General features: G+C 48.6%; 1 protein-coding gene across 4 annotated transcripts in view; it reads left to right on the top strand.

Annotated features, from left to right (window-relative positions):
- Window positions 1–24,164, top strand: part of ZFR2 (zinc finger RNA binding protein 2) — a 463,201-nt gene that overhangs the window by 191,639 nt on the left and 247,398 nt on the right. For 2 of the 4 annotated variants that reach the window (XM_063914847.1, XM_063914850.1), the window contains exons 8-11: window positions 287–406; window positions 1,201–1,352; window positions 16,679–16,817; window positions 16,953–17,134. In XM_063914847.1, coding sequence (XP_063770917.1) covers window positions 287–406; window positions 1,201–1,352; window positions 16,679–16,817; window positions 16,953–17,134 — 593 coding nt within the window. The remainder of the gene's footprint in view (window positions 1–286; window positions 407–1,200; window positions 1,353–16,678; window positions 16,818–16,952; window positions 17,135–24,164) is intronic. The other 2 variants (XM_063914848.1, XM_063914849.1) reach the window with 2 other exon arrangements.

The raw sequence follows: 24,164 nt of genomic DNA, 5'->3' as shown, positions 1-24,164 counted from the left end.
TCCACATGAACATATAGCTGATGTAGCTTTAATAGGAAGTACATGACTGAGATTGTCTAAATCTCTGAACCATAGGCACCTACTTCCCTGGTCCTATATTTATCATTTTAAATACAGTTGTTCATCTTCATTGTACAATAATCATCAACATTAAAGCATCACATAAATCAAAAAAATCTAAATTCGTAGGCTTCGTGATCCATTGATAGTTGCAAATTGCTATATGGAATAGACCTGATCGATATTCTCTCTATCAGAACAGTAATATTACCAGATTTGCCTGCAGGTCCGTAATGAAGACGGGAAGACTGTACGTTTCCAGTGTAAACTCTGTGAGTGCACCTTCAATGATTTGAATGCCAAAGAGATGCATCTGAAGGGCCGCCGGCATAGGCTGCAATACAAGGTTCGCAGACAATAAACTAATATAGAGTATGTAACGCAAATCTTACAGCACATCGGGGCACTAATAACCGAGTAGAGAATTGCCTCGTTGCGTTTTTCATATAATTACTGTAATAGATGAGCTTTTTTGTTTATTTTGAGATGTAAAGTTGACAACACTCTTTGCAAACAATTCATAACAGGGCAGCTACACTCGGCAGCTTTTGCAGGTCTCAAGATGGGGATCACGCAATATTTGGATTTGCTGCCTCACATCACTGGGGTCATAAGTTTGATTCTAACTTTGGTCTGTTTGTGTGTAGCTGATATGTTCCGTGTTTCCATGGGTTTCCTATGGACATTTGACTTCCTCCCACCATTCAAAATCAGGCTTGCAGGTGAATTGGCTTCTGACAAAAATGAATATAAGTGTGTGGTGGAGATATGGAGGTGTAAGTTACACTGGGACAAGGACTGAGATGAAGGACTTAATATTCTCTATAAAGCACTGCACAGTATGTGCTTGATATATAAAATAAAATAATTATGGCAAAGACCATGGTGTTTCATAATCATATTCTGTTATTGTCCATTTATATATTGTCTGTCTCAATCTAAATTTGGTCCATTCAGAAAGGAGTCCGCTTAGATGAATATTCTTAAAGTGCACTCCTGCAATTTTGGGACAACTAAACTGCCATGTGCCGCCAACATAATTAGTAATGTGTCTAACTTAATGCTTTCTCCTACATCAACATAAAATGGTGGTTATGTTATCATACAGCATGTTAAACTCTATATTCATTTGTTCTGTAGAAAAAAGTGAACCCACATCTCCCAGTTGACTTGAAACCAAGTAACCGACCTAGGAAGCTGCTAGAGGAGAGACCGAGGAGACATCGGGATCAGAGAAAGGCAATGCAGAGACAGTGGAAGGATGAACATTTTTTGTGGTGCATGGAAATGAGGTGCTTTACTCAAATGGTTACTTCTAAATTAATGCTTATTACTTAAATTGATGATTGAATAAGCCAGAGGTTTTCCAAATGCGGCCCTCATGGCACCCTAATGGTCTAATATTTAAGTTTATCTATGCTTGGCCACAGGTGACTTATTTAGTACCTAGTCAATTTGATTTAACCATCTGTGTTTTAAAACCAGGACAATTAGAGTGCCTTGAGGACTGCATTTGAGAACCTCTGGAATAATCAATTTAGAAGCTGTTAGCAGTCACAGTATAATATGGGTAACAAAATACATTGTGCAATGTATGCATTTCAACCAGTGCAATATTTCTTTAACATTCTCAGCAAATTGGAATAGGGATTCTAGATTAGTACTCTGAACTACAAATGTAGAATGTCCCCTCAGAACCAACATTTTTCTAAACACAATGTAATAGCTTTCAAACAGCAAATAAAGTAGACAAGATACATCCGTGTACCACACATACAAAGAAATATGGCAAAATGAAGATAAGGACCACATAAATGGATCAAATCGTATCGCATTCAAATCAAGCTTATATCAAGCGGTGAAGTGAATAATGTAACTAGATTATGACTACATGCAGGCCAATCTAGAACCGACAATAGCGACGCGCGGGAGCCGTGCATCGCTATTACTATGGGGCATACACACAGAGATCCGTGCCTCATTTCTAAGTAATCTAGCCAGATTGCTTAGAAATTAATCATACTTCTCTCCGTGTGTACCCGCCTTTTGAGTTTGTGTGTCAGTAGCGAAAGAGTCAATATAAATACAGCGTTTTCTCTAACGTCCTAAGTGGATGCTGGGGACTCCGTAAGGACCATGGGGGATTAGCGGTTCCGCAGGAGACTGGGAACAACTAAAGAAAGCTTTAGGACTACCTGGTGTGCACTGGCTCCTCCCACTAAGACACTCCTCCAGACCTCAGTTAGATTCTTGTGCCCGGCTGAGCTGGATGCACACTAGGGGCTCTCCTGAGCACCTAGAAAGAACAGGTGGTAGTTTGGGCTTCTTAGGCTACTGGACACCATTAGCTCCAGAGGGATCGACCGCAGGACCCGACCTTGGTGTTCGTTCCCGGAGCCGCGCCGCCGCCCCCCTTACAGAGCCAGAAGCACGAAGAAGGTCCGGAAAATCGGCGGCAGAAGACTTCGGTCTTCACCAAGGTAGCGCACAGCACTGCAGCTGTGCGCCATTGCTCCTCATGTACACCTCACACTTCGGTCACTGATGGGTGCAGGGCGCTGGGGGGTCGCCCTGAGGGCAATAGATAACACCTTGGCTGGCAAATATACATCATATATAGTCCTAGAGGCTATATAGATGTAAAATTACCCCTGCCAGTATTACAGAAAAAGCGGGAGAAAGTCAGCCGAAAAGGGGGCGGGGCTTCTCCCTCAGCACACTGGCGCCATTTTCTCTTCACAGTGCAGCTGGAAGACAGCTCCCCAGGCTCTCCCCTGTAGTTTTCAGGCTCAAAGGGTTAAAAAGAGAGGGGGGGCACTAAATTTAGGCGCAATATATGTATACAAGCAGCTATTTGGGGAAAAATCACTCAGTTATAGTGTTAATCCCTGCATTATATAGCGCTCTGGTGTGTGCTGGCATACTCTCTCTCGGTCTCCCCAAAGGACTTTGTGGGGTCCTGTCCTCAGTCAGAGCATTCCCTGTGTGTGTGCGGTGTGTCGGTACGGCTGTGTCGACATGTTGGATGAGGAAGGTTACGTGGAGGCGGAGCAGAGGCCGATAAATGGGATGTCGCCCCCTGTGGGGCCGACACCAGAGTGGATGGATAGGTGGAAGGTATTAACCGACAGTGTCAACTCCTTACATAAAAGGCTGGATGACGTAACAGCTGTGGGACAGCCGGCTTCTCAGCCCGCGCCTGCCCAGGCGTCTCAAAGGCCATCAGGGGCTCAAACAACGCCCGTTACCTCAGATGGCAGACACAGATGTCGACACGGAGTCTGACTCCAGTGTCGACGAGGTTGAGACATATATACAATCCACTAGGAACATCCGTTACATGATCTCGGCAATGAAAAATGTGTTACGCATTTTCTGACATGAACCCAAGTACCACATAAAAGGGGTTTTATTTTTGGGGAGAAAAAGCAGCCAGTGTTTTGTTCCCCCATCAGATGAATGAATGAAGTGTGTAAAGAAGCGTGGTTTCCCCCGATAAGAAACTGGTAATTTCTAAAAAGTTACTGATGGCGTACCCTTTCCCGCCAGAGGATAGGTCACGTTGGGAGATATCCCTTAGGGTGGATAAGGCGCTCACACGTTTGTCAAAAGGTGGCACTGCCGTCTTAGGATACGGCCACCTTGAAGGAACCTGCTGATAAAAAGCAGGAGGCGATCCTGAAGTCTGTATTTACACACTCAGGTTATATACTGAAACCTGCAATTGCCTCAGCATAAATAGTGCTGCTGCAGCGTGGTCTGATACCCTGTCAGATAATATTAATACGCTAAGACGGGGATAATATTTTGCTAACATTGAGCATATTTAAGACGTTGTCTTATATATAAAGGATGCACAGAGGGATATTTGCCGGCTGGCATCCAGAATTAATGCAATGTCCATTCTGCCAGGAGGGTATTAGAAACCCGGCAGTGGACAGGTGATGCTGCATTTAAAAGGCACAGATTCTGCCTTATAAGGGTGAGGAATTGTTTGGGGATGGTCTCTGGGACCTCGTATCCACAGCAACAGCTGGGAAGAAAATTTTTTACCTCAGGTTTCCTCACAAAAGCCTAAGAAAGCACCGTATTTTCAGGTACAGTCCTTTCGGCTTCAGAAAAGCAAGCGGGTCAAAGGCGCTTCCTTTCTGCACAGAGACGAGGGAAGAAGGAAAAAGCTGCACCAGTCAGCCAGTTCCCAGGATCAAATATCTTCCCTCGCTTCCTCTGAGTCCACCGCATGACGCTGGGGCTCCACAGGTGGAGACAGGTGCGGTGGGGGCGCGTCTCGTGAGCTGCAGGGACCAGTGGGCTTGCCCACAGGTGGATCCCTAGGTTCTGCAAGTAGTATCACAGGGATACAGGCTGGAGTTCGAGACGACTCCCCCTCGCCGTTGCCTCACATCAGCCTTGCCTGCTGCCCTCGATGAAAAAAGGTAGTACTGGCGGAAATTCACAAGCTGTACTTCCAGCAGGTGAAATCAAGGTACCCCTCCTTCAACAAGGCCGGGGTTACTATTCCAAAATGTTGTGGTACCGAAACCAGACGGTTCGGTGAGACCCATTCTAACATTGAAATCCTTGAACACTTATATACGAAGGTTCAAGTTCAAAATGGAGTCGCTCAGGGCGATTATTGCAAGCCTGGAAAATTTCAGGGTATCACTGGACATCAAGGATACTTACCTGCATGTCCCTATTTACCCTCTTCACCAGGTGTACCTCAGAATTGTGGTACAGTATTGTCATTACCAATTCCAGACGTTGCCGTTGGTCTGTCCCCGGCACCGAGGGTATTTACCAAGGTAATGGCCGAAGTACTTATCCCGTACTTGGACGATCTCCTATAAAGGCGAGGTCCAGGGAGCAGTTGTTCGTCGAAGTAGCACTATCTCGGGAAGTGCTACAACAGCACGGCTGGATTCTGAATATTCCAAAGTCGCAGCTGGTTCCTACGACGCGTCTACTGTTCCTGGGTATGGTTCTGGACATAGAACAGGGTAAAAAGGGTTTTCTCCCGGAGGAGAAGTCCAAGGAGTTGGCGTCTCTAGACGGAGACCTCCTAATACAAATACAGGTATCGCTGCATCTATGCACGCGAGCCTTGGGAAAGATGGTAGCTTCTTACGAAGAATTTCCATTCGCCAAGTCCCATGCAAGGATCTTCCAGTGGGATCTGTTGGACAAGTGGTCCGGGGCGCATCCTCAGATGCATCGGCGGATAACCCTGTCTCCAAGGGCCAGGGTGTCGCTGTGGTGGTGACTGCAGAGTGCTCATCTTCTAGGGGGCCGCAGATTCGGCATACAGGACTGGGTCCTGGTGACCACGGATGCCAGCCTTCAAGGCTTGGGGGGCAGTCACACAGGGAAGAAACTTCCAAGGCCTATGGAAAAGTCAGGAGACTTCCCTACACATAAATGTTCTGGAACTATGGGCCATTTACAATGCCCTAAGTCAGACTAGACCCCTGCTTCAACACCGGCCGGTGCTGATCCAGTCAGACAACATCACGGCGGTCGCTCATGTAAACCGACAGGGCGGCACAAGAAGCAGGATGGCGATGGCAGAAGCCACAAGGATTCTCCGATGGGCGGAAAATCATGTGTTAGCACTGTCAGCAGTGTTCATTCCCGGAGTGGACAGCTGAGAAGCCGACTTTCTCAGCAGACACGACCTCCACCCGGGAGAGTGGGGACTTCATCCAGAAGTCTTCCAAATGATTGTACACCGTGGGGAAGGCCACAGGTGGACAGGATGGCGTCCCGCCTCAACAAAAAGCTACAAAGATATTGCGCCAGGTCAAGGGACCCTCAGGCGATAGCTGTGGACGCTCTGGTAACGCCGTGGGTGTACCAGTTGGGGTATGTGTTCCTTTCTCTGCCTCTCATACCCAGGGTAATGAGAATAATAAGAAGGAGAGGAGTAAGAACTATACTCATTGTTCCGGGTGGCCAAGAAGAGCTTGGTACCCAGAACTCCAAGAAATGATCTCAGAGGACCCATGGCCTCTGCCGCTCAGACAGGACCTGCTGCAGCAGGGGGCCTGTCTGTTCCAAGACGTACCGCGGCTGCGTTTGACGGCATGGCGGTTGAACGCCGGATCCTGAAGGAAAAGGGTATTCCGGAGGATGTTATCCCTACGCTATTTAAAGCTAGGAAAGAAGTGAACGCAAACTATTATCACCGCATATGGCGGAAATATGTTGCGTGCTGTGAGGCCAGGAAGGCCCCAAAGGAGGAACTTCAGCTAGGTCGATTTCTGCACTTCCTACAAGTCAGAGGTGACTATGGGCCTAAAATTGGGTTCCATTAAGGTCCAGATTTCGGCTCTATCGATTTTCTTCCAAAATAGAACTGGCTTCACTGCCTGAAGTTCAGACTTTTGTTAAGGGAGTGCTGCATAGTCAGCCCCGTTTGTGCCTCCAGTGGCACCGTGGGATCTCAACGTAGTGTTGGATTTCCTGAAGTCGCATTGAGTTGAGCCACTTAAATCCGTGGAGCTACAATAACCTCACGTGGAAAGTGGTCATGCTGTGGGCCTTGGCGTCGGCCAGGCGTGTATCAGAATTGGCGGCTTTGTCAAAAGCCCTTATCTGTATTTTATATGGATAAGGCGGAATTGAGGACTCGTTCCCAATTCCTTCCTAAGGTGGTAGCACTTTTTCATGTGAACCAACCTATTGTGGTGCCTGCGGCTACTTGGGACTTGGAGGATTCCAAGTTTCTGAACGTAGTCAGGGCCCTGAAAAGTATATGTTTCCAGGACGGCTGGAGTCAGGAAAACTGACTCGCTATTTATCCTGTATGCACCCAACAAGCTGGGTGCTCCTGCTTCAAAGCAGACTATTGCTCGCTGGATCTGTAGCACGATTCAACTTGCACATTCTGCGGCTGGACTGCCGCACCCTAAATCTGTGAAAGCCCATTCCACGAGGAAAGTGGGCTCTTGTTGGGTGGCTGCCCGAGGGGTCTCGGCTTTACAAATTTGCCGAGCTGTTACTTGGTCGGGTTCAAACACTCTTGCAAGAGTCTACAAGTTTGATACCCTGACTGAGGAGGACCTAGAGTTTGCTCATTCGGTGCGGCAGAGTCATCCGCACTCTCCCGCCCGTTTGGGAGCTTTGGTATAATCCCCATGGTCCTTACGGAGTCCCCAGCATCCACTTAGGATGTTAGAGAAAATAAGATTTTACTCACCGGTAAATCTATTTCTCGTAGTCCGTAGTGGATGCTGGGCGCCCATCCCAAGTGCGGATTGTCTGCAATACTTGTATATAGTTATTGCCTAACTAAAGGGTTATTGTTGAGCCATCTGTTGAGAGGCTCAGTTGTTATCATACTGTTAACTGGGTATAGTATCACGAGTTATACGGTGTGGCTGGTATGAGTCTTACACGGGATTCAAAATCCTTCCTTATTGTGTCAGCTCTTCCGGGCACAGTATCCTAACTGAGGTCTGGAGGAGGGTCTTAGTGGGAGGAGCCAGTGCACACCAGGTAGTCCTAAAGCTTTCTTTAGTTGTGCCCAGTCTCCTGCGGAGCCGCTAATCCCCCATGGTCCTTACGGAGTCCCCAGCATCCACTACAGACTACGAGAAATAGATTTACCGGTGAGTAAAATCTTATTTTTTCACTCCCTTTTCAATATCAGACTCCTATCAACATTAAGAATGCTCAGTAGCATATTTTTAACCTCCAACTATGAGGAAGAGGACCATTTTTGTCCAGTGTGTTTTTGCCACAGCAAGAATAACCATTAAAACTGCAAGCTCCTGTTTCCTGGGACCTAACACCCAAATGGCATGGTGCTGGATGTTTTGTTGTATGTCAAGAAAACACCTGATTAATAAAATTAATATGTATATTCCAAAACATGGCAACTTTTTCACACTGCTAAAAATTGTGAAAAAAGGAAGCACCATGCACTGAGTACTTAGGACATTGACCTATTTCTTCAGGTACCATATGTGCTCTAAGATTGAACTATATACGCTCTATGCAGAACTTTAAGATGAACCTGTTGTAGGGTCACAGAATGTAAATATTTAAGTGTAGTTTGTCAGGTTTTTTGCAACGCTTCAGGAGTGGAAAGCAGCGGAACATCAGACCAATTTCTCAAGTGAACGCCAAAGTCTCTCTCTCTCCCAGTCACCCTAAGGTCAGCATAATAACAATTTCATTTAGTTTTTACTTTGATCAGAGTCCTCTGCAGAAGGCATTGGTCGTGGCTACGTTTGAATGAAATGGCACATTTTTAAGTACATGAAGAAATGTTTACTAGACAATTGAAATGTCTTCCTTAACTCAGACAAGGATAATAGGGAGCCTACCTGAATAAAAACATCCCAAATTTCACAACTGAAACACTGAATTATCGAGACCAGGGCAAAACGGTGTTACCCTAATGTGGATAATGAGTATAAGGGGTTCCTTTGCAATTTAACATTAGAGTAGTGCAATGCAGTTTACATGTCTTTAGAACATTATAAAGTGCCAGAGGAGGCAGTTTATTCTTGGGTTAATAAAGTAATGCACTATGTGAAAAAGGTGAAAACCGTTCCTCTTCCAAGCCATAATTAATACAAATAGACCATTTCCAAAACCAGTGAATTATTTATCCGAAAAAATGCAGCTCTAGTGAAAGCGCTTGGGTGCAGAATGCCCGAGCCACTATCAGAACGTCGTAATTTAAGTTCAGTATACGCTATCCTAGACGACTTAAAATTTTCCACAAAATTTTGAGTGCACTTGAGACACATTTTGTGGAAAGGCTAATGGGAAGCATCTGCAAAAAATAGGAAAGTTTTGGAAAAACAATACTGTTGCCCTTCCAAACAACCATCATGTAAGAGTAATCTAATTAGTTAGAAGTTTAGAGAGGGACGCCAAAACCAGTGTAAAATTTACTATATATAAATTAGCCAAAGATTTAGGAATCAGGATACCTAAATATTTGAGTTGCTTTGACTAAAGGGATCAGTGATAAAACCAGTGAGAGGGATCATTTCCAATTTCAGAAGAGTAACTTTGAATATTTTGGCTCTTTTGCGGGCTAAGATTCTAAGGGCAATCGCCAGTGGCGCCAATGCAAATAGTAATGGAGAGAGGGGGCAATCCTTGCGGGTGTCTCTCTGTATGCAAAATGGGGAAGAAGGAGAACCATTACCTATCACCTGACTGGTAGTATTGTCATAAAGTGCAAAAAAAAGTCTCCTGGGCCCCGAATCTATTCAGTCTCATAAATGGTCCCATGCGACTATGTCAAAAAAGACTTTTCAGCACCTAAGGAAAGAATAACATTGGTATCCGAGCGTCCGGAGTGCTTCAACCATTGCATGACACAGAGGACTTTTGTCGTAATCACAACAGATTGGCATTCCCAAATAAACCCAAACTGATCCTTATGAATAATAGAGGGTCAAATCCGTTTTAGGGGTATATTCAATTAAAGTCAATACCTGCCATCTTGTCAGAAAGACTGCAGGTTTCGAGTTTTTCAGGTCGGAAGGGGTTCCGACCTATTCAATATACCCCATTTTTTCTTTTTCATCCACTAGGGGTCACTGAAGTACTCTTGGGATATGGACGGCTTCCGCAGGAACAGGCACTGAATATTTAAATTTAGAACTCTCCACCCCTCCATATCCCCGAGTACCTCAGTGTTTTTTCTGTGCTCACAGCACTAACAAGGCTTGTGTGGAGTTCCCACACTTAGTTGAATATTAATTTTTCATTTTTACTTTTACATTTTTACTTTTTCACTTAGCACATCCCTTCCCAGTTTCTGTAAAAACATGGGTCCGGGATAGTGCCGCTGCACGGAGCAGCGCATGGCGTGTCTGTCCTCACAAAGAGCACCCTCACAGCCACAGGCAGCCCACTGCCTACTGCAAGAGCTGGACGGAGCTTACAGATAGAAGCCCCGTCGCAGCCATGAACTGAAGAGCTCGGAGCTTACACATAGAAGCCCCGTCGCAGGCCTCCCTACAACAAGGTATGCTTGGGAAACGGGGCGGTCAGCGCAGGCTGCCGCCCCGCTGTGTGGGGTCCGTGTTGTAATGCCGCCCGCTCCCGCCGCTCATACAGCCGGCCCGCTCCCGCTGCTCATACAGCCGGCCTGCTCCCGCCGCTCATATAGCCGGCCCGCTCCCGCCGCTCATACAGCCGGCCCGCTCCCGCCGCTCATACAGCCGGCCCGCCCCAGACGCTCTGTCCGGCCGCCCCAGACGCTCTGTCCGGCCGCCCCAGACGCTCTGTCCGGCCGCCCCAGACGCTCTGTCCGGCCGCCCCAGACGCTCTGTCCGGCCGCCCCAGACGCTCTGTCCGGCCGCCCCAGACGCTCTGTCCGGCCGCCCCAGACGCTCTGTCCGGCCGCCCCAGACGCTCTGTCCGGCCGCCCCAGACGCTCTGTCCGGCCGCCCCAGACGCTCTGTCCGGCCGCCCCAGACGCTCTGTCCGGCCGCCCCAGACGCTCTGTCCGGCCGCCCCAGACGCTCTGTCCGGCCGCCCCAGACGCTCTGTCCGGCCGCCCCAGACGCTCTGTCCGGCCGCCCCAGACGCTCTGTCCGGCCGCCCCAGACGCTCTGTCCGGCCGCCCCAGACGCTCTGTCCGGCCGCCCCAGACGCTCTGTCCGGCCGCCCCAGACGCTCTGTCCGGCCGCCCCAGACGCTCTGTCCGGCCGCCCCAGACGCTCTGTCCGGCCGCCCCAGACGCTCTGTCCGGCCGCCCCAGACGCTCTGTCCGGCCGCCCCAGACGCTCTGTCCGGCCGCCCCAGACGCTCTGTCCGGCCGCCCCAGACGCTCTGTCCGGCCGCCCCAGACGCTCTGTCCGGCCGCCCCAGACGCTCTGTCCGGCCGCCCCAGACGCTCTGTCCGGCCGCCCCAGACGCTCTGTCCGGCCGCCCCAGACGCTCTGTCCGGCCGCCCCAGACGCTCTGTCCGGCCGCCCCAGACGCTCTGTCCGGCCGCCCCAGACGCTCCGTCAGCGCTGTATTGCAAGTGCCAGCGTTGAGAGGGGGAGAACCGCCGCAGCTCGGCTAGCGACGCCGGATGCCGCTACGTGCCGCTCCGGCCAGCCGACCTCCGCTGCTCTGCAATAAGTGTCCCTCGCCTCCCTGCAATGAGCTTCCCGGCGCTCCCCGCTGAGACACAGCGCTACAGGGAGTACAGGGGGAAGGGGGGGGGGGACCTGGCTGATTACAGCGCGGCTGCAAGGGGGAAAATGTAAAGGGAAAGAATAGCCTGTATGACAGGCTGCCATATCTATAGGTGGTATTAATAGAGAGCCTATATTAAACTGCAGTCAGGAGGCATGTATTGTGACCTGCCTGTGATTATCACTGTATAATAGACTATTGAGCCTATATTAACACTGTAGCATGTATTGTAACCTGTCCTGTGATTATCAGTGTAAGCATGGCATGGGGGCCATTTTCACCATGCTTCCTGTTTCTTCCAGTTTGTAATTCCAGAATGTTCCTGCCTACATCTCTACTCCACCGGAGGCGCAGGGGTGTTAGTGGGAATTTTGGTTCAGGTTTCACATAGGCTGGCCAAGTGAACTGCATTTCGGCCATAAATATATATATATATATATATATATATATATATATATATATATATATTACACACCTTAAGTAATAATTTTACTGTGTCGTGCAAGTGTCTGTCTTTGGCTATTGTGTTGTCTGTCTGCATAAGGAGTAAGGCTCCAGCAAAGACTAAAAATAAGTTTTACTACAATGTCTGTACATAAATCTACCACATGTTCAGTATGTTTTGTAGGTTTCCACTCCGGAAGCCGGTTGATTCCCAGATCCTATGTTAAGCATTGGCAATTCAAATTGGCCGCCGCTCGACAGGAGCGGTAAGATCGGAGTCTCGGTAGTTACTCCGCCAGCTCTAACGGAGGAGTCTCAGCCTTTGCAAAGGTCCAATTTCACTTTTGGGGGGGGGAGTCTAGTTTCCCGCCATTGCCTCCTCCGGTATCAAGACGGAAATACCCTGGTCCGGCGTTTAAAGCCTTTAGACTTCAGTCTTTTCAAGGCTGTGGTACAAAAAAAAAAAACAGTCACGCCTTGTAACGCCAGGGCGCTAAAGTCACCAACAAGCCAGTGGCTTGACGGGCTCCCTGCCCATCTCGGATTTCCAATTGTGGGAGCGCGCCTTTAGACGTTACATTAGCCGGGTTTCCAGACATCCACTCATGGATGTATCCGCTATTTAGTGTTAAAAGAAAGCTGTCTCCCGCCACTGCGGTTTTTCAAGACAGGACTGCCTCTGTCGGACAACAAGAAGGCGTTTTGGCAAGGTTGCCATTCAGTCTCTGCTGGATTCAGCAGTTTTTAATTCCAGGCCTGGTACACCAACAAGGTCATTATTATTCACGTCTGTTTGTGGTACCGAAGCCGGAGGGCTCCGTCACAGTCTCAATCAGTAAGTCACTTACTACAGATTAAAGATGGAATTTCTGCGGTCAGTATTTGCAGATTTGGAGCCACAAGATTGCATGATTGCGCTTGATCTCCAGGATGCGTACTTACACATTCCGGTTTGGTCACCTCATCAGAGGTTCTTGCGTTTTGCAATACGCCACAACCATTAACAGTTTCAGGCTCTACCGTTTGGCCTCTTGTCAGCGCCTCGGGTATTCACCAAAGTGATGTTTGTGATGATAGCTCATCTCAGATCCCTGGCAGTGACCATCGTTCCATACTTAGACGATCTGCTCATAAGAGCTCCGTCTCGACAGATGCTCCTCCTACTTGCGCTGCTAACGTACACCACGGTTGCAGTGTCAACTTCAAGAAATCGCATCTAATTCCGTCTCAACGACTTCAATTCCTAGGTATGATTCCAGATACGGTAAATCAAACAATTTACCTACTACACCAGAAAGTCCAGATTATACGCCATCTGGTACAATTAGTGCTCAAGCCACGCACACTATCGGTACATTTGTGTATTCGCCTATTAGGAACAATGGTGGTGGCTTTCGAAGTGCTTCAGTTCGGAGGTTTTCACTCGCGTCCATTTCAACAGCAGTGGTCGCCCTCGCATAGGCAGATTCCCCACAGGGTGAGGTTGTCGCCAGGGGCGAGGGTGTCTCTACTCTGGGCGAGAGTCTCATAAGTTGGGGAGTTGTAGTTTAAAATGGTCAGCGACAGGGTCTCTAGGCGGATCACGACAGATTGCTGTCTATAAATGTCCTGGAACTCCGTGCAATTTACAATGCACTACATGCTTCGCTTTCAGACTGTCCAAGTGCAGTCAGACAACGCGACGGCAGTCGCATACATCAACAACCAGGGAGGAACGAGAAGCCGCATGGCAATGCAGGAAGTAGCTCGAATCCTCAATTGCCCAGAATACCACCAGGTGATATTGTCGACTGGGTTCATTCCGGGAGTGGACAACTGCTAGGCGGATGATCTCAGCCGTCGGGATTTTCATCCAGGAGACTGGGCATTAAATCCAGAGGTGTTTCACATGTTGGTCCACAGGTGGGGTTACCCTCAGGTGGACCTGATGGCATCTCGCCACAATTACAAACGCACCAGTATGTGTCCAGAACGAGAGATCCAAGGGCAATGGCGGTGGATACTCTCACAATCGCATGGCCGTACAGCCTCGTGTATCTGTTTCCACCGTTTTCCGCTGCTCTCTCAGTTGCTAAAACGGATCAAAAGAGAGTCCGTCACAGTCATACTAGTGATGCCTCATTGGTCTCGGAGAGCTTGGTTCTCGGATCTCCGCGGACTACTCGCAGACGATCCTTGGCCGCTCCTACTACGTCCAGACCTGTTACAACAGGGTCCGTTCTTTTACCCCTATTTAGCACAGCTGCGTTTGACGGGGTGGTTGGTGAGACCGCCCTCTTAAGAAGAGAGGGCATTACAGTATCGGTAATACCAACCATGTTACGAACTAGGAAGCCGGTTACGGCAGCTCATTATTACAGAATTTGGCGTGCCTATATAGGTTGGTGTGAAGCTCGGAAGTTTTCCGACATCATCTTTCAAGTTATCCCGTCTTTTGTTATTTTTCCAGACGGGGTTAGATGGAGGACTGCGTTTATCTACACTAAAGGTGCAGGTATCTGCGTTGTCAATTTATTTTCAAAGACGACTGGCTCTATTGCCGTCGGTACACGCTTTTCTACAAGGTGTCCTCAGAGTACAGCCTCCAGTCATTCCACCTACAGCGCCATGGGACTTGAATCTGGTTTTACATTTATTACAGTCTTCATATTTTGAACCCTTACAGCAAGTGGATATAAAGTTTCTCACTTGGAAAACAATTTTTCTTCTAGCCTTCGCTTCGGCAAGGCGTGTTTCAGATTTGGGTGACTTGTCATGCAAGCCACCGTATTTGGTGTTTCCTGATGACAGAGCGGAACTTCGGATGAATCCCGCTTTCTTACCAAAGCTAGTGTCATCTTTTCACATCAATCAACCAATAGTAGTTCCTGTGTTGACAGCACATTCTGGAACTCTGAATGTGGTACGCGCATTACGCGTTTATGTATCCCGAACGTCTACAGTTCGTAATACATATACGTTGTTTGTTCTCTATGATGCTGCCAAGATGGGTTGGCCAGCGTCTAAGCAGACCTTATCCAGATGGATAAACCTGACTATACGTCAGGCTTACCTTAAGGCTAGGTTACAGTCGCCTACGTCAGTAATAGCTCATCCCACAGGTTCTGTGGGAACTTCATGGCCAGCTAGTCGGGGAGCTTCTACGACGCAGCTTGACCGTGCGGCTACATGGTCTTCAGTGCACACGTTTGTGCGCTTTTACAAGTTTGATACGTTTGCGGCATCAGCATCTAGCTTTGGCCGCCTAGTGTTACAGGTGTCAAACAGCTCTCCCGCCCACGGGGGAAGCTTTGGTACGTCCCAAGAGTACTCCAGTGACCCCTAGTGGTTGAAAAAGAAAATAGGATTTTGGTACTTACCAGGTAAATCCTTTTCTTTGAATCCATAGGGGGCACCGGACGCCCACCCAGAGCAGTTTTACCTGGGTTGTATTAAGCTCAGGGGATCTTATGGTAACACATTTTCACCGACTGGTTCAAATTATAAGGTTCTATCGGTTATGGTGTCAACTGTTTAGTTGTCAGTAACGTTATGTGTCAACTTTGTTGTTGTCCGTTATGTTATATGTAATTCTCCATTGTCAACCTCTCTATAGTTCCTGTTCGGCTCAGTAAAAAACACTGAGTTACTCGGGGATATGGAGGGGTGGAGAGTTCTAAATTTAAATATTCAGTGCCTGTTCCTGCGGAAGCCGTCCATATCCCAAGAGTACTCCAGTGCCCCCTATGGATTCAAAGAAAAGGATTTACCTGGTAAGTACCAAAATCCTATATTTTCTGACAAGTCGGGCATTTTGACTTGGGAATAGCTGCCGATCCGCATGCTTCTGTTGGAAACGGGACAGATTTGTCCGCTTTTGTCCCTGTTTCCAACCATTTCAATCTGACTTTAAAAAAATTTGGATTGAGGAGATGTGACTGGGGAGCGGGGCGGCGGGCTATAGGGGTAGCAGGGCACAGGTACATCTACAGCAGGCATCCCCCCGACCATGCTCCTCTCTCCTGCAGCGCTCCCTGACGGTACTGGGCATCCCCCAGCCAGGCTTTTCTCTCTCCAGCATCGCTACCCGGCCAGCACTGGGCGTCCCACTGACTAACTCCTCTCTCCCGCAGTGCTCCCACGGCCGGCACTGACAGCAGCAGCAGGACGGGATACCGGGAACGTCTCGTATTTGGCTGTTAATTGAATAGGTCCTGTCTGATCCATTCCGACAAATGCATGTCGAAATGGATCCGACTTTAATTGAATATACCCCTTAGTCTATCTGAAAGAATTCTCATAAAGATATTAAAATTAGAATTCAATAAAGATATTGGGTGGTAAGTACTAGGTAATTTAGGATCACATCCTAGCTTAGGTAAGACCCTTAGTATAGCTGAATTAAAAGATTGTAGCTTTTGTCCTGACAAAACAGCATTAAAAACTACTTTAAGCAGTTCATACATTTTAGAGGAGAGACTCCTATAAAATTCATTGGTGAGCTAGTCCAGACCTGGGGCTTTACCATGTTTAAGGGCAGTAATTACTGTTCCTATCTCTTCCGTTGAGATTGGAGCCAATAATGAGCAGGCCTGATCCTCTGTCATCTGTGGCAAGCTAAGAGTAGACCAAAAAGCAGCCTTTTTTTGATAATCAACTATAGGCTTGGAATACAAATGTGAATGGCAAATCAAATTACTCATTCAATCTGACTCGATAGCCAGACTGTCAGGCCCCTGAATCTGCTAGATTTTGCTATATAGAGATGTATGTTGTGCATTCTGGCCAAACATCTGCATATGTATGTGTGTGATCCGGCGATTGCTGCATACACTGTCAGATGTGGTTATTATAAAAAGATTCTCTAGTGCAGAAATCTTTCAGTGGGCAAACAAATGGCAACCTATAATCAATATCCATTTCCATAAATGTTATAAATGCATTATATTAATCCTAGAAGTGTTTAAATTATGGGGTAGGATGGCTTTAACAAGAGGAACTTAGTACTTTGTTTGCAGTGTTATGTTCTTTGTTCCAGCAGACGCTATGAGGAGGACATGTACTTGAGACAGCTGGAAGAGGAGTACATGTTTTGGAGATACGAACATGAGAGACGCATGCACTACTGGGAATCTATGCACCTCAGGGGTAGGACAGGTGGACCTCAACCACTCATGGTTAGTACAGTGTACATAGACACGTCTCTCATTCAATTTCAGTAGTGTTGTGTACATGCTGCTATGTTCACCACTATGTTTTGCTTGTAGTTTAAATACCTGTTTAATGTCCTTTTTTTTTTTCACCCCCTCCAGCCCTCCCTTTCTCCTCAGAGACGTGGCACCATAGAGGACCACTACATTATGAGAAAACATTCACAAATTTATCCCAGTGAAAAAGAGCTTAAAGCTGTACAGAAATCTGTATCTTTGTCTGAACGAGCTCTCAAACTTGTGTCTGATAAACTACGAGAGGAAAATGGAGACAAAGACTCCAGGTAAAAAATGTCTTCCATGTTCTGGTCTGTCTATCTCATGTATGCATTATAGAATGCTATGGTGCACACAACAAATTGTAAGTGGTAATGTTAAGACTAATTGCATTTCTGAATCACTTATGATCACCTGCTTTTCTGCAGCACGGTACATTGGGGTTCTACAGGGATAACATCAGGGTGTAGAGTTGGATCTTGATCCGAGGCACCAACGGGCTAAAAGCTTTGACTGTTCCCAAGATGCACAGCCCCGCCTCCGTGCACAGGAGCTCAGTTTGTAAGTTGGTGCCTGCAGTACAGGCTGACAACAGGGCCCTAAAAAGAGCTTTCAATTGAAGAAAAGTGCTGTTTGTCATTATGACACATCGTGCTGCGGCTCCCTCACCTCCAGCGGCGCTGTACACTCCCCCTGGTTGCCGGGTAACTACAGCGGAGGGCTCCGGTTCTCTCTTAGAGGGCACACACACACTGCCGCTGCTCTCCCGGATCGCGTGGCTGCTGCAAGGAGGTGGTAAGAGGGTTCCCCAGGCGGTACCCGCTGCAAACTGCGATCTGGCGCGGTCTGTGGGAGCATAAAAATACTCTTTTTAGCCTGGCAAAGTCAGATTGGAGTGCCTTGCCCCTGCCAGCATTGCTAGTTTTAAAAAAAGAGCGGGCTGAAGCGTGCCTTGCAGGCGGCAGGGCTTGGCCCTCACAGCTCTCCTCAGCGCCATCCAGAGCTGCAGAGACGCTGGTCCTTCCTCACCGCTGCTATATACATGTCACGGTGCAAAATGAATGGGGGGGGGGGGGGGGGCACAGCAAATTTGGTGCTAAATTAAGTGTTTATAAAGCGCTGCAGGGTCTGAGGCATTATATAGTAAAGTTTCAGAACCGGGACAGACGCTGGGTTGTGAGGTGGCAAACTCCCTCTGTGTTTCTGATAGGCTTTACTATGGGTATGTCCCCCTTTTGGCCCAGTGTCTCTATGGGTGTCGGTATAGGTGTATCGGCATGTCTGAGGCGGAGTGCTTTTCCCTGGAGGAGACTGTGTTGGGGGCAGAAACGGCTGTGGGAGTGACCCTGTCGGCACCGCCGACTCCTGACTGGGTAAATGTGTTGAATGCTTTGAATGCTAATGTGGCTCTTAATAAGAGATTAGGTAAATCTGAGTCTCAGAACCAGGTATGGAAAAAATCGGTGGAGGGTGTGTTATCACAGGTCCAGAACCTCGGGGTCACATAAACGTGCGTTTTCTCAGCAGACACAGATACGGACACTGACTCCAGTGTCGACTATAGTGATACTAGATTAAACCCAAATTTGGCAAAGAGCATTCAGTACATGATTGTGGCAATAAGACGTGTTGCATATCTCCGAGGACCCTGCTGTTCCTGATACTAGGGTCTGTATGTTTAAGGGAAAGAAACCTGAGGTAACGTTTACTCCCTCTCATGATCTGAATACCTTTTTTGAATAAATGTGGGAAAATCCTGACAAAAAGTTTCTGATTGCCATAAGGATTCAAATGGCGTATCCGTTCCCCTCTGGGGATAGAGGAAAGTGGGAGTCACCTCCCATTGTGGATAAGGCGCTATCACGGTTGTCTAAAAAGATGGCTTTAAAGTCTCCTGACACGGCAGCCCTTAAGGATCCTGCGGATCGTAGACGGGAAAATACGTTAAAATCCATTTACGTCACCACAGGTACACTACTCAGACCAGCTATTGCATCTGCGTGGGTGAGTAGTGCTATCGAAAAGTGGGCAGATAACTTGTCATCTGATATAGATACCCTAGATAGGGATAACATCCTTTTAACGCTGGGTTCTATCAGGGACGCTGCAGCCTACCTAAAGGAAGCGGCGAGAGATATTGGCCTTTTGGGATCAAGGGCCAATGCCATGGCGATCTCGGCTACAAGAGCATTATGGATTCATCAATGGAATGCTGATGCTGACTCTAAGAGCTATGGAGTCTGTACCGTATAAAGGTGATGTATTGTTTGGCAAAGGTCTCGCTGAGTTGGTATCTACGGCTACCGCGGGTAAGTCGTAATTTTTGCCTTATGTTCCTCCACAACAAAAGAAAGCTCACCACTTGCAGATGCAGTCCTTTCGGCCAAATAAATACAAAAAAGGCTGAGGAAAAGGTAAAATCTTCGGCTGTGGCAGGTTCCCAGGAGCAGAAGTCCTCCCCGGCTTCTACCAAATCCACTGCATGACGCTGGGGCTCCTCTGCGGGAGTCCGCACCGGTGGGGGCACGTCTCAAGCTCTTCAGTCAATTCTGGACTCGTTCGGCCCTAGACCCGAGGATTTTAGAATGGTGTCCCAGGGGTACAAACTGGATCAGCCTTACCAGCTTCTCTTCCGAACAGGGAGGTAGTTTGCGATGCAATTCAAAAGTTGTGTCTGAATCAAGTCATAGTCAGGGTTCCCCCGGCACAACAGGGAGAAGGCTTTTATTCAAGCCTGTTTGTGGTCCCGAAGCCGGACGGCTCGGTCAGACCAATTCTGAACCTAAAGTCCCTCAATCTTTACCTAAGAAAATTCAAGTTCAAGATGGAATCTCTCCGAGCAGTGATCTCCAGTCTAGAGGAAGGGGATTTCATGGTGTCGGTCGATATAAAGGATGCCTACGTACACATCCCCGTATATCCTCTGCATCAGGCTTACCTGCGGTTTGCTACTCAGGATTGTCATTACCAATTTCAGATGCTGCCGTTTGGTCTGTCCACGGCTCCGAGGATTTTCACCTAGGTAATGGCGGAAATAATGGTTCACCTACGCAGACAAGGAGTCGCAATTATCCCTTACCTGGACGATCTCCTGATAAAGGCGAGGTCCAAGGACAAGCTGGAGCAGGACATTGCGCTTTCCCTGACGGTTCTGCAACAACATGGTTGGCTCCTAAACCTGCCGAAGTCACAGTTGAATCCGACGAAGCAGCTGTTGTTTTTGGGAATGATTCTGGACACGGAATTAGAGGGTTTTTCTCTAATGTCCTAGTGGATGCTGGGGACTCCGTAAGGACCATGGGGAATAGACGGGCTCCGCAGGAGACTGGGCACTCTAAAGAAAGATTAGGTACTATCTGGTGTGCACTGGCTCCTCACTCTATGCCCCTCCTCCAGACCTCAGTTAGAATCTGTGCCCGGCCAGAGCTGGGTGCTCCTAGTGGGCTCTCCTGAGTCTGCTAGTAAAAGAAAGTTTCTCTGACGTCCTAGTGGATGCTGGGAACTCTGTAAGGACCATGGGGAATAGACGGCTCCGCAGGAGACTGGGCACATCTAAAGAAAGATTTAGGACGATCTGGTGTGCACTGGCTCCTCCCCCTATGACCCTCCTCCAAGCCTCAGTTAGATTTCTGTGCCCGGCTGAGCTGGATGCACACTAGGGGCTCTCCTGAGCTCCTAGGAAGAAAGTATATGTTAGGTTTTTTATTTTCAGTTAGACCTGCTGGCAACAGGCTCACTGCACCGAGGGACTAAGGGGAGAAGAAGCGAACCTACCTAAGTGGTGGTAGCTTGGGCTTCTTAAGCTACTGGACACCATTAGCTCCAGAGGGATCGAACACAGGACCCGACCTCGTCGTCCGTTCCTGGAGCTGCGCCGCCGTCCCCCTTACAGAGCCAGAAGCAAGAAGGTGGTCCGGAAAATCGGCGGCTGAAGACTTCTGTCTTCTCCAAGGTAGCGCACAGCACTGCAGCAGTGCGCCAGTGCTCCTCATGCACACCACACACTGCGGTCACTGATGGGTGCAGGGCGCTGGGGGGGGGGCGCCCTGAGCAGCAATATTAACACCTTGGCTGGCGAACTGACACCATATATAGCCCCAGGGGCTATATAGGTGTTTATTAACCCCTGCCAGAACTTTTACAATAGCGGGAGAAAGCCCGCCGAAAAAGGGGCGGAGCCATCTCCCTCAGCACACTGGCGCCATTTTCCCTCACAGCCCCGCTGGAGGGATCGCTCCCTGGCTCTCCCCTGCAGTCCTGCACTACAGAAAAGGGTTAAAAAGAGAGGGCACAAATTAGGCGCAGTATAAATATATTATGCAGCTATAAGGGAAAAAAACACTGTATAGTGATATCCCTGTGGTATATAGCGCTCTGGTGTGTGCTGGCATACTCTCCCTCTGTCTCCCCAAAGGGCTTTGTGGGGTCCTGTCCTCTGTCAAAGCATTTCCTTTGTGTGTGCTGTGTGTCGGTACTGCTGTGTCGACATGTATGATGAGGATAATGATGTGGAGGCGGAGCTAATGCCTGTGAATGGGATGTCACCCCCTTGCGGGGTCGACACCGGTGTGGATGGACTTATGGAAGGAATTACGTGACAGGGTCAACTCCTTACATAAAAGGTTTGACGACATAGGACAGCCGGCTGCTCAGCTTGTGCCTGTCCAAGCGTCTCAAATGTCATCAGGGGCTCTAAAACGCCCGCTACCTCAGATGGCAGACACAGATGTTGACACGGATACCGACTCCAGTGTCGACGACGATGAGAATAGTGTACCTTCCAATAGGGCCACCCGTTACATGATTGAAGCAATGAAAAATGTATTACACATTTCTGATAATACCCCAGGTACCACAAAAAAGGGTATTATGTTTGGTGACAGAAAACTACCAGTAGTTTTCCTGCATCTGAGGAATTGATATGAGGTGTGTGAGGAAGCGTGGACTTCCCCCGATAAGAAATTGATAATTTCTAAGCAGCGTACCCTTTTCCGCCAGAGGATAGGTCACGTTGGGAAATACCCCCTAGGGTAGATAAAGCGGTTACACGCTTATTAAAAAAGGTGGCACTACCGTCTCCGGATACGGCCGCCCTGATGTACCTGCTGATAGAAAGCAGAAAACTACCCTTAAAGCTATATACACACACACGGGCATTATATTGAGACCTGCTATTGCCTCGGCATGGATGTGCAGTGCGGCAGCTGCGTGGTCAGATTCCCTGTCGGATAATATTTATACTATAGATAGGGACAATATTTTGCTGAAATTAGAGCATATAAAAGACGCTGTCTTATACATGCGTGATGCACAGATGGATATTTGCCGACTGGCATCACTAATAAGCGATATGTAAAGCCATAGCCGCCAGACGGGGGTTATGGACTCGGCAATGGTCGGGCGATGCCGATTCAAAACGGCACATGGCAGTTTGCCCTATAAGGGGGTGGAACTGTTTGGGGATGGTCTTTCAGACCTCGTTTCCACAGCTACGGCTGGGAAATCAAAACTTTTGCCACAAGCTACCCCACAGCAAAAGTAAGCACTGTAGTATCAGGTACAGTCCCTTCGGCCCCAGAAAAGTAGAGGACTAGAGGCTCATCTTTTCTGCCAAGAGGAAAAGGTAGAGGGAAAAAGCTGCAGCACACAGCTAGTTCCCAAGAGCAGAAGTCCTCCCCTGCGTCCGGTAAGTCCACAGCATGACGCTGGGGCTGCTCAGGCGGACCCGGGTACGGTGGGGGCCCCTCTCAGAGATTCAGCGCACAGTGGGCTCTCTCACAGGTGGATCCCTGGGTTCTTCAAACAGTGTCTCGGGTACAGGCTGAAATTCGAGACGGCTCCCCCCCCCGCCGTTTCCTAAAATCTGCCTTACCGGCAACTCCCTCTGCCAGGGAGGCAGTGTTGGTGGCTATCCAAAAACGGTATTCACAGCAAGTGATTATCAAGGTACCCCTCCTTCAACAGGAAAAGGGTTACTTTTCCACAATGTTTGTGGTACCGAAACCGGAACACATATAACAAAAGATTCGAGTTCAAGATGGAATCGCTCAGGGCGATTATTGCGAACCTGGACGAGGGGGATTACAGGGTCTCTCTGGACATCAAGGATACTTACCTGCATGTCCCCATTTGCCCTCCTCACCAGGAGTACCTCAAGGTTGTGGTACAGGACTGTCACTATCGGTTCCAGACGCTGCCGTTTGGATTATCCACGGCACCGAGGGTCTTTACCAGGGTAATGACCGAAATGATGATACTCCTTCGCAAGAAGGGAGTTTAATTATCCCGTACTTGGACGATCTCCTGATAAAGGCGAGCTCCAAGGAACAGTTGGTAAGGGGGTAGCACTTTCTCGGGAAGTGCTGCAACAGCAGGGCTGGATTCTCAATTCCAAAGTCACAGCTGGTCCCGACGACACGTCTTCTGTTCCTGGGAATGATTCTGGAAACAGACCAGAAAAAAGTGTTTCTTCCAATGGAAAAAGCCGAGGAGTTGTCATCTCTAGTCAGAAACCTCCTAAGACCGGGACAGGTGTCGGTACATCAATGCACACGAGTCCTGGGAAAAATGGTAGCTTCGTACGAAGCAATTCCATTAGGAAAGTTCCACGCAAGGAATTTCCAGTGGGACCTGTTGGACAAATGGTCCGGGTCCCATCTCCAGATACAGCAGCGGATAACCCGATCGGCAAGAACCAGGGTGTCGCTGCGGTGGTGGCTGCAGAGGGCTCATCTACTAGAGAGCTGCAGATTCGGAATACAGGACTGGGTCCTGGTGACCACGGATGCCAGCCTTCGGGGCTGGGGTGCAGTCACACAGGGAGTGAAATTCCAAGGACTGTGGTCAAAACAGGAGATTTCACTTCACATAAATTTTCTGGAGCTAAGAGCCATTTACAAGGCCCTAACCCAAACAAGGCCCCTGCTTCAAAACCAGCCGTACTGATCCAATCAGACAACATCACGGTGCTCGCCCATGTAAACAGGCAGGGCGGCACAAGAAGCAGGAGGGCAATGGCAGAAGCCACAAGGATTCCCCGTTGGGTGGAAAATCATGGGGTAGCACTGGCAGCAGTGTTCATTCCGGGAGTGGACAACTGGGAAGCAGACTTCCGCAGCAGACTCCACCCGGGAGAATAGGGACTTCATCCAGAAGTCTTCCAAATGCTGGTAAACCGTTGGGAAAGACCACAGGTGGACATGATGGCGTCCCGCCTCAATAAAAAAAAAAAAAAAAGATATTGCGCCAGGTCAAGAGAACCTCAGGCGATCGCTGTGGACGCTCTAGTGACACCACGGGTGTACCAGTCGGTTTATG

Source organism: Pseudophryne corroboree, chromosome 1 (assembly GCF_028390025.1).
Source record: "Pseudophryne corroboree isolate aPseCor3 chromosome 1, aPseCor3.hap2, whole genome shotgun sequence".
Classification (NCBI taxonomy): Eukaryota; Metazoa; Chordata; class Amphibia; order Anura; family Myobatrachidae; genus Pseudophryne; species Pseudophryne corroboree.
This window is presented reverse-complemented; position numbering and strand designations above follow the sequence as displayed.